This window comes from Hemiscyllium ocellatum, chromosome 23, assembly GCF_020745735.1.
Source record: "Hemiscyllium ocellatum isolate sHemOce1 chromosome 23, sHemOce1.pat.X.cur, whole genome shotgun sequence".
NCBI classification, from domain to species: domain Eukaryota; kingdom Metazoa; phylum Chordata; class Chondrichthyes; order Orectolobiformes; family Hemiscylliidae; genus Hemiscyllium; species Hemiscyllium ocellatum.
In genome coordinates, this window is record NC_083423.1 from 5112222 (window position 1) to 5123452 (window position 11231).

Sequence of the window (11231 nt, forward strand, 5' to 3'; positions counted from 1 at the left end):
CTCCTCTTTTCACCTGCCTTTCTGTAGAGGTACAACAGAAACGAGCACACCTCACGATGAACAGACCCAATCACCAACTCACCAAAGCCCTGTAAAGTAGAGGTACGGTAATAATCAGTTATGTGATATTACGCCCCTCGCTGTCTGTTTTTGTGCCATTTAACTGTGTGTGGGATAGTTCATTTCTTGTCATCCCTCTCTGATAGCACTGTCACTGTCCCTACTTCCCAAGGACTATAGCTGTTTAAGGAGGCAACTCCCCCACCACCTCCTCAGGGCAATTAGGGATGGGCAATAAATGCTGGCCCAGCCAGTGGTGCCCACATCCCATGAATGAGTGAATACATAAAAACTGAAAGGGGGAGAAAACCAAAAGATGCTGGAAATCAGAAACAAAAACAGAAATTGCTGGAAAAGCTCAGGAGGTCTGGCAGCATCCGTGAAGGGGAGTCAGAGTTGATGTTTTGGATCCAGTGACCTTTCTTCAGAACATTCTAAGGAAGAGTGACCTCTCTCCACAGATACTGCCAGACCTGCTGAGATTTTCCAGCAATTTCTATGTTGGTTTCTGAGCTTTGTTGAAATCATGCCTATGTGACAGAAATAAAATTGAGACAACAGTCCAGTGTTTTGTTTTAGATGTTTTATTACCATAGCCACTCCAATAGGTTCAGGAAGTAAATGCAATGTGTGGCTTGACACTAGGCGTTTGGCCTAACTTTGGTCTTTTCTCCTTTCCAATCCCGGTCACCAGAAGGTCCGAACCTCACTTTTGTGTTCTGCTACACTGTCTACTGGCATGTGTTCAGTATTTGAGCCTTAAGTTTTGTTTGGAATTATTGTGCACCTGATTGCCTCACACTTACTCCATGCTTGAAAGTGTCGTGTAGAGAGATTAGTCTGAAACTACTGCCCACTTTGATCCTATCGAACCACTTGGGAAAGTACCAGGGTCTGACCTTAACCCCTGCCTGTACACTGGGAGGAGACTCCCTTGGTGGATACATCCAGGACAAGAGGCCTGTACCAGTCTTGTAGGGTAATCACAGCAGCTGAGGAATTAAAATTTGCTTCAATGATCTTGGATAAACAGCTGTTGGTAACAGTGACCATTTAATCACTGAATTGTGGTAAGATCCTCTCCTGTTCACTGATGGCCTTTAGGGAAGAAAATCTATTGTTCTTAGCTGGTCTGGCCAACATGTGACTCAAAGGCAATGTGGCTAACACATATACTGTAGTCCCTTTGAAACAGCCTAGTAACACCATCAAATTATATCAATAATTGCTGTGAAAGGCTGTGACACAATTTGATAGCCATGTCTTCATAGTGCAAGGCTGCTCATTACCACCTCCTTCAGGCCAGTTAGGGGTAGATGATAAATACCTACACCTCATTAACGAATAAGGAGAAGAATCCATGCCTGGTGAACTGAAGCAATATTTTTCAATTTTAAACGCCCTAAAGATTCAGTTCAATAAAAACCAAATGAACTGTAGATGCTGTAAGCCAGAAACAAAAACAGAAATTACTGGAAAAGCTCAGCAGGTCTGCAGCATCTGTGAAGAGAAATCAGAGTTACCATTTCAGAACTTCAGAGTTCTGAGGAAGGGTCACCTGACCCGAAACATTAACTCTGATTTCTCTCCACAGATGCTGCCAGACCCGCTGAGCTTTTCCAGAAATTTCTGTGTTTGTTATTGTTAAAGATTTGACTCAGTTATTTTCCAAAAATAAAAATCCAAACACTTTCTATTCAATCCCATTGGATGATGACAGGGCAAAATTAATCCCATTCGGAAACCATTAGTTATTTAGCTTCCTGTCTGTATCTTGAAACTGAGCCAGTGAATTCTGTGGTTTATTTTGTATCAATTCTGAGGTGATTTTATAGATCGTTGTTGAGGTGGTTAGAATACTTCTTCTCCTTTTGATTCACATGAGAACATTGATCTGTCTGACTCCATGTATTACACAATGGACCATCAAGGTTTGACCTTGAGGAGTCTGAATGGCACAGTTTTTGATTGGTTGTGTCTAACATTCTGAGAAAGATGGTCTCTCACAGTCGGTCCATTGAGGCCAAGTGAAAGGTCGTCAATGCTAACCAATGAGCAGCTGGCACACGTTAAATATGTGTGCTGTGCCTGAAAACATGGTCTGAGAGCATTCAGTCACGTCGTCCTATTGTCACCTAAGGATAGAGCGAATGCCAATGAGCCATATGTAAGAGGAATTTGCAAACTCTTGACAAACCTTAGTTCAGATGTATCATTTACCCAAAAGAAGGGAAAATCACGTCTTGATTTCAAACTGCTGTGAAAAGAAGAAATCCTGGAAAAGCTTCACTTTTTTTTGTCAGGTTTTCAAACAAGGTGGCTTTGTGTTTGAAATTACCGAATTTCAAAGGACTCCCTGTTTTTCATCAAGCTGATAACTGATAGGGGTTAGCTGCACAACAGAAAGCCAAGCTAGATTTACAGTGTTCCAGCTGTGTTATGAGACAGGACTTACAGGATTTCAAAGGTGCCAGTCGATGTGGCTCAGAGGTTTAGGGTCAACTGCTGAGGCTGCCCAATACTTTGGCCAGCTGACCAGTTTCTTACATGGGGCTGAGTTATTTCACACTGAGTGTGTGAATCCATACTCTGAACCTCACCCTCAGGGCTAACTTGCCCAGGCAGCACCGGCACTGGTCTTAGAGAGATTCTTTGGTATGGGTTCACCTTGTTTTCTCTGTAGTGTACAGTGAGTTTTTCCATAACGCAATGGTTACATTCTTGTGCAACCCTGTGTTATAGAAAAATTGTGCTTTAGAAACAGCGTTTTAAGGAATGTGATATTATCGCATCACAGCCAGGTTTTAAAAGTTCATGCTGTAGGAACAGCATCCCCAATTCGTCAATCATGTTACAGCAAATTTGTGTTGACGAAGCACACATTTTAGCTCAAAGACCTGTATGCTTTAATGCAGCATGGATTGAGAGTACACAATTTTCTCTAAGCTATAAGTGTCAAATTATGTCATCGTCATGATCCTTGATCTCATTGTGCAGGACCTTCACGCCATCTTTTCATGTATCTTTACTGAAATTAAGGATTTTCTGAGACATAATCTGATTCCCTGACTTGAGTCTCTTGTCTTTGTAGACCCTACCAGGATACTTGTTACATGGACTCCCCACTCTATTCGGAATTGGCAGACGTTCAGTGGTATGGGAGTGACAACGCCAAGCCTGGAACTCTCGTCTGACATCTGACCTCAAATCAAAGTACAAAACGTTGACACCCCTGAGTGATCACTTCACTGCCCCTTGTCACTGCCTTACTCTTGCACACAGTCGTTAACCAGCAACTTCAGCTCTGAGCTCGCTCACAGGAGGAGTCAATCGGCAAAACCAAGACAAAGCTTAATTGAAGTACCGCAGACTGTGCAGTCCCTCAGGTAACCACTGGCCATCAGTCCTAAGGTCTTTATGAATAACACACAACACTGCTTTTTAAACTGTGAATCATATGCACCAGACCTCCTGCGCTTAAAGCCTGGTGCATGATTTTATTTTATTCCCTAATACAGACAGTGTAATAATAAAGTACTTCAGAATTTAACCAAGTTTACCTGAATATTACCAAAGACCAATGAAAAGCTAAAAGGAAAGAATTGGATAGACATTGACCACTGGTTACCTGACCAATAAAAAGTTGTGAATCTCTTGTTTCATTAATGGCTCTGGCATATAATATGTTAAAGATATTGAAAATGCATTCTTCACTGTAAGACATGCCAGAGCCAGAGTGCACAAAGGCTTGTTTTCCTACAATAAAGCAACAGAGTTTTGTAATATATTTGTGGATAGTATATACAGAGGCTGATGAACTGTTCCTGATACTCAGAAGCGTGGTTTAGTAGCTAATACATTAATTATATCAAAAATGGTCAGAACAAAAGCACACAGAGTTAACATAATCTGCATATTTCTGGACTGGACAAATATTGCATCATGGTACAATTCCAGCCCTAGTCTAAGCTTCAAAACAGCTCATCGATCGTGTACGCTCTTCAAGGACTTTAGCTGATTTATGGGACAAGACCTTGGAGAGTTCTCAACCCTTAGAAGGCCTCACAAAGTTTTTAAAAATATTTTCCCATGAAGTACTCATCAGAAATAATTTAATGGCTGGCACGGAAGGTTCACAAAGTCTGTGGAGCACAGACTTCACAGCAAGGTGACTGTTGCAACAGGACACTGATCTTGCCAAAAATATAAAAGGGAGCTATTTTCTTTAATTCACTCCTTCTGAATATTTGATGGTTTCCTGTTTGACTGGACGGTGGTGGAGTTGGCGCAGGGCTGGTGGGTGGCGGGGAGATTGGGGGGAGTGGTGGTGATGGATGGGGAGGGGGGTTGGTGGGGGAGGGGGGGGGGGGACAGCAGCAAGAATGCCTGCTTATGGAAACACTGCTTAGTAAAAAGCTGAAGCAGAACCATTGTGTGTGGTCCCATGGACAAGAAAGGGTTGCTTCAGCAAGCTGAAAAAAAGCCGCAGACAGCACTGTTTGTCTTTGTGAGTGGACCCGGAAGGATTCATGTTGAGTTATAGGAGAGGCTGACGTTCACAAACATTACCAGACGTTTATTGTGAGGCTGAATTTTTTCTAAACACAGTTTCAGATGCCATTGTGCAAAATGTTAAAATTCCAATATGTTTTCTAAATCAGTATTAGTTTTAGTTTGGACATAGGAAACCAGATTCAGGTGCTACCCGACAAACAGTTACCACTAGAATAGTTGTAGGGTTTTACATCTATAAATGTCAATAGTTTTCTTACAAGTTGTGTAAATTAAAGCAATGTAGTTATGATTAATTCAGTAGATTGCTCCCAGAAAATGGCTGTGGATCTTAAAAGAGCATGTAAAATGTCCTTCTTTCCTCCTGCCCCTCCTCCGGTTTCTGTTTCATTTTAATCAAAAAAGATTATGTATGGTGTAGAAAATGCAGAATTGTGTAATTCTGCGATTAATTTATTCCTTTTGTATTAAGAATTTGTATAGTACCTTTACATTTTGCAGAACAGTGTTGTCAACAATTCTTAAATGAAGCATTTTCAAGATAATGAATTTGGTTGTTCTTGAAATTAACAAAATAAATTATTACTGAATGTTATGAGAATTTGACTGTGGTATTTGTAAATGGACTTGTCACATCCATGACCTGTCTCATGGTGAGCTACAAACATCAGCCTCCTCTGGGAGTGCATTCATCTTGAGACAACTCTAGGTGCGTGCCACCTTATGTCAAACTCTGCCTCATTAGAGGCATCACCTCCCTGGTGAAACATTAGAACTCCCTTGGTCTCCTTCAGAGAGAGAGGACCACTGGTGCTATTCAAAGAAATGCAAGAAATTTTTCCAGTTTCCTGTCCAACTGTAATCCCCACAAAGAAAACACGAGTCGGACAGCTGAATGGGTCATGCATCTCATGGCGGTCTGTGGGAACTTGCTTTGAGAAAACTGGCTATTGTATTTGACTACACAACATTCAGTAAACCTCAAAAATAAATCATAGGCTGAGAAGCATTTTGGAACCTCTTGAAGATGTGAAAGGCGCTATTTTAATGCAAGTTCCTTCTTTCTTGGTGATGCTATCAAAGGAAAATCTTTGATTCAGGCAACTGGGAAACAGGGCTAGCTGCTGAACTTAAAGTGCTGCTGATTTCATTCTTTTTTGACCAAGACTTTGGCTCATCAGAAACCAGTAAATGGGGGGAGTGTTGAGGGTAAAAGTACTTGACAAAAAAAGACTTGTGTCACTGTGAGGATTATTGACTTTGAGTAAAGCTTCGCCGTATCCTCTACATACAGTTTTAAGGTTCTAAAGAGGAACAGCTTTGAAATGCTAGTGAGATGGCGTTCATTGAGACACAGAATGGAGGCTTCAACTGTGATTGAAGGACTTTGAACTTGCAATTTGTCTAAATGCTGTTTCAAAACGCTCCAACAATAGGTGACAACCCATTGTCTGCGCGATGTAACAACTATAAAATAGACTTTGACCTTTGTTCCTGGTAATCTGGCACTGACAGCAAATCAGTTCCACTCTACACTTCACTGCATAAATAATTTGAAAATTGGAAGGTTATAAGTGTTGTAGCTAATGTGGATTATCTGACATGTATAATTAAATATCATTGGGGGAGATGCTGATATAGTGGCCGTGACACTATATGAGGGATCCAGGCTAATTCTGTGTAGACAAGGGTTCAAGTCTGCCCCTTACCTCCAATTGCAGGTGGAAGGATTTATATTAATTTTTTTTCAAAAATCTGGTATAAAACCCATGAAATTTCCATTGACTGCTGAAAAGCTCCATCTGGTTCAGTGATGTGAGATCATTACACTTCTGAGCATACAGCAACCAACTGTATGAAGCATAACTGCATACAGAGGATAGTAGGAACAAAGGTTGGCCATTCAGCCCATCAAGTCTGCACCGTCATTCAATGAGATCATGATAACCTCTAACTCCACTTTCCTGCCTTTTCCATGTAACCCTTGATTCCAGTACTAATTTAAAAATCTTTCTCAGCTTTGAATATACACATACAAATAGATTCAAGAACAGTCTCTTCCCCGCTGTGATCAGATTTTTGAGTGGCCCTCTCAAATGCTAAGTCAAAAATTTGATGCTGGAAAAGCACAGCAGGTCAGGCAGCATCCAAGCAGCAGGAGAATCGATGTTTTGGGCAAAACCCCTTCACCTCCTGCTGCTCGGACGCTGCCTGACCTGCTGTGCTTTTCCAGCACCACATTCTTGACTCGATCTTCAGCATATGCAGTCCTCACTTTCTCCCAAATGTTAATTCTGAGCTCTCTCTCTCTGGACCTTCTCTGTAGCTGTAACACTGTGGTCTGCACTCTGTTCTGCTACCCTGATGTACTCTGTATGGTACAATCTGCCTGTGTCACATACAAAGACAGGAAGAACATGCAAACTCCACACGGACAGTTGCTTGAGGCTGGAATGGAACCCAGGTCCCAGTCACCATGAGGCAGCAGTGCTGAGTCACTGCCATCAAGGTTCAGGGATACCAGGTAAATCACTAACTGTGTATATTTTAGCCTGAGATCGGTAGATTCTTGATCGAAAGAATCAATGGTTATGGGGAAAATCCAGGAAAGTGGATAAGAGGATTGCTGGATCAGCCATGATGCTAATGAATGGCCTCCTTCTGTCCCTATTTCTAATGGTGTTATGGCCTTAGATTTTAGCTGGATGAATTCCTATCTCAACCAAATTTAACAGGGCCCTAAAAGTCCCCACCCAGATGAGTACTCAAGTAATTGTCTTGTTACTTTTTGAATGAGTTCACAGTTCTCTCACATTTCTGCTTATTTCTGACAGAGCTTTCTAGACTTGACTCCATTGTAATGGCATTGCAACATTGTGATGTACATTCATGTAAATACTCAAGCATCATAGAAACTGCTGGTTTAAGTCACTGGAATGTAGATTAAGCTTTAAAAATGGAATCAGTCAAAAAATACATTAAATACATTTGATGCAAAGCATGATTTTAAAACAACGGGCAATTGTGATAGTCAAAACCTTGGGAGGTTTGAGAAGGAACATGGTAATGACATATATTGGAGTCATATGGCATGGACAGAGACCTTTCGGTCCAATGTGTTCATGCTGAACCATGTTTCCCAAACTAAACTAGTCCTACTTGCCTGCATATGGCCCATTTCCATCTCAGCCTTTCCTATTCTCTCAAATTCTTCATGGCAGATTCACTGGAAATGTGGGCTTCAGGGAATTCATTGCCTGAAGTGGAAAAAGGAAATGTTATGGGTTCTCATGTCAAGTTGATGACTTCTCAAAATTTGAAAATATTTGGTTTGCAAGACCCTATGAAATAAGAACAGGAGTAGGCTGATTGGCTCCTCGAGTCTGCTCAGTGATTCAATAAGATCATGGATGATTCAATGGGATCATTCTTCACGTCAACTTTCCTGCCTCTTCCCTGTAACCCTGAATCTTCTATAGTTCAAAAATCCATCCATCCATCTATCTAGCTAGCTATCAATCTAACTCAGCCTTAAATATACACAAGGACTCTGCCTCCACAGTTCTCTGTGACAAGGCATTCCAAAGACTCACAGCCCTCTGAGAGAAGACTTTCCTCTTCGGTCTTAAATATTCACCGCTTTACTGTGACCTTAAATCAGCGTTGATTAGTAAGTGGGCAGTGTGTTTCTTGGAATTTCAGTAACTGCTGTTTATGCATTTGGAACATCCCATCTGCATGTGCCAGTTAAACTTCCCTTGATTCAGTTCAATACTCAAATGAAAATTGAAAAATGCTTCTCTTAATAAATACTATTGAAGCACAGGCTCCCTCTAGTGCTTAAATTAGATTCTGGGTCTTTATGAATTAAAAATAATTTAGGGTTTCTGCTATTACACAAATGGTTTTGGGATTTCAATTCATAGCTGCCTTGAATGCAGAGTCATAGAGGTTCACAACATCGAAACAGGCCCTTCAGCCCAACTTGTCCCTGCTGTCCAGGATATGTCTTACACAACTGTGCACTATGAGAAAAAAACATCAGAGCTTTGTAATTTTTTAAAACAGAATTGCTTACCATTTGAATAAAACATCTTGCCCTCAGGATAACATCTCCATTCTGCAGTATTCCAATGAAGCTCAATGCAAGAAGAACTGCACTTAATTTTCTGCTCAGGCACTTTATAGCCTCCAGGACTCATATTGAATTCTATAAGTTCAGAATATGACCTCTTATATCCTTTGTCCATCCCTTGACCGTGTCTTGTTTGTGCTTGTTTGGCTTTGCTCTCAGCAGTGCAGACCCAATTGTCTCTTTTTCACAGCTAACATTTACACCCATTTTACATCTCTATCACTTCCTTATCATTATTACCTATTTGTTCTGGGCACACTCACCATCTGTTCAACTGCCCCCCTCTGACAACACTATTAAAAAAAGCACCATTTTCCAGAAACTTCAGTTCTGAAGAAGAGTAATACCTGTACCAGTTTCCAAAACATTAACTGTGTGTTTCTCTGCACAGCTGTTGCTAAACCTGCTGCATTTATCCAGCAAATTCCGTTTTCATCATAGCAGCTTTTTTTGTCCTTTAGCCCCGCAAGAACTTTTTTTTCCTCTTGTTGAATTCCATCTTGTCATTGGTCTTTCCAATCTGGTTGACAATATGGCGAGTAACCTGCATCCACACCTTATCGAATGCTATCTCCAACAAGCCAAGTCTACAAGACCATGGCTGATGTTGCATGGCCTTCGATTCTCTTGCTTTCCTTGTGAAAAAAAGTTTCAATTTTTTTTATGTGCCAATACCTCCACCCGACTATCCTACTGTCAAACAGCATGACCAAAAGTAGAAACATGTGCATGTAGGGAATCAGAGGAGGTTTTTTTCTACCTCATTTATTGGATTTGAGTATCACTGGCTTTACTTCCCATCCCTAATTGCCCACGGAGCAGTTAAGCGTCATCTTTAGAGGCAGTGTGGTATACTAGTAATGAACTAGCAATCTAGACAGCTGCAAGTAATACTCTGGAGATATGGGTTGGAATCCTGCCATTACAGATGATGAAGTTTAAATTCAATAAAAATCTGGACTACTTAACCTGATGGTGACCATTGTTGGTTACTGTGGTAAAACCATCTGGTTCACTGATGTCCTTTAGGGAAGGAAATCTGCTCTATTGCCTGGTCTGGCCTACATGTGACTCCAGGTCCACAGTGATTAGGGATGGATAATAAATGACAGCAACATTCACATCCTAAAAGAATAAAACACAAGGCTGTGTTTCTGGAGCCACGTTGTCAGATTTACTTACTTAAAATGATCCAGATGTGTTTTTGCAACAACTGTCAGAGGCCGCTAGTCAAATTTCTCTATTTACTTTGGTGAGATTTGCACCAATACACGAGAACGTTAACTCAGAGCTCTGGGTTACTACCCCAGAGACATTATCATCATATGGGCAGCAGGGTGGCTCAGTGGTTAGCACCACTGCCTCTAGGTGCTGGGCACCCGGGTTCGATTCCACCCTCGGGTGACTGACTGTGTAGAGTTTGCAATTCTCCATGTGTCTGAGTGGGTTACCTCCGGGTGCTCTGGCTTCCTTCCACGGTGCAGGTTAGGTGGACTGGCTGTGCTAAATTGTGCTTGGTAACTAGGCATGTGCAGGTAAGGTGGATTGACCGCGGGAAATACAGAGGTAGGGAGGATGGGATGTCCTTCAGAGGGTTGCTGTGGGCTGAATGGCCTGCTTCTATCCTATACAGATTCTAACATTCTACATCACCACAAGTGCTGGCCAGCGATTCTGCAGCTGCATATTCTGCACCAAACCACCTCAAATAGTACAATCAAACATAACTTCCAATTTATTTTGGGATAGTCAAATACTGAACACAAATATTCAATTTAAACCAGTTTAATCCTTCATAGATCACATGTTTATTTGAACACCTTGAGAAGTTACCTGATTGTTGAAGAAAATTATCGGGACCTGCACAACTTCTGACACAGTTTTGCACCGTCGTGACTTAATTATCTTGACATGAGCGCAAACATATCACCAATTATCCAGCCGTGTCTGTTCAAGCAAAGATTATTTAGAATCCTGAAAAATGCTTTGTTTTAATCTCATGCAGGCAAGCCAAGGTTCACAAATGTTAGATTCTCCTAGGTATGAATGTCAAACTCAACCAAGATAAATTAGCATTTGGGAACAGTTATGGAAATAAATGTAATATACTATTAAAAGTAATATGATAAAAGTCATGTACTGTTTAAGGTAACGTTAAGAGCTGATATTAATTTCTTTCCACAGCAGCAAGCTTGTGAAGTTTTATTCAGAAGCAAGGAGTTAGAGTTAAACTGTGAATGAGAGTCAAAAAGAAACAAGCAGGCAGCTATAAATACCCTACCTTTAGAAGATGATATGTTTTCAGTGAAGGATGAACAGAAGATACATCTGATGCAATGGAAACTGCTTGCTGATTCACTATCACCTGGCCTGTGTTTTCACTATAAATCGATGCCACAAAAAATATTTTGACCTTATAAAGTTGCATGAACAGAAAGACAAGAATATCCCACTACTGTACTGAATTAGGAGTCATAGAGATGTGGCCTAACCAATGTCCTGTACAGCCGCAACATGACCTCCC

General features: G+C 41.1%; 1 protein-coding gene across 6 annotated transcripts in view; it reads left to right on the forward strand.

Moving 5' to 3' along the window:
- Window positions 1–4359, forward strand: part of frmd4a (FERM domain containing 4A) — a 397798-nt gene extending 393439 nt beyond the window's left edge. For 5 of the 6 annotated variants that reach the window (XM_060842610.1, XM_060842608.1, XM_060842611.1 and 2 more), the window contains one exon: window positions 3152–4359. In XM_060842610.1, coding sequence (XP_060698593.1) covers window positions 3152–3254 — 103 coding nt within the window. In that variant the 3' untranslated portion in view covers window positions 3255–4359. Of the gene's footprint in view, window positions 1–27; window positions 103–3151 lie in introns of all 6 variants that reach the window. The other variant, XM_060842609.1, reaches the window with a different exon arrangement.
- The last annotated feature ends 6872 nt before the right edge of the window (window positions 4360–11231 follow it).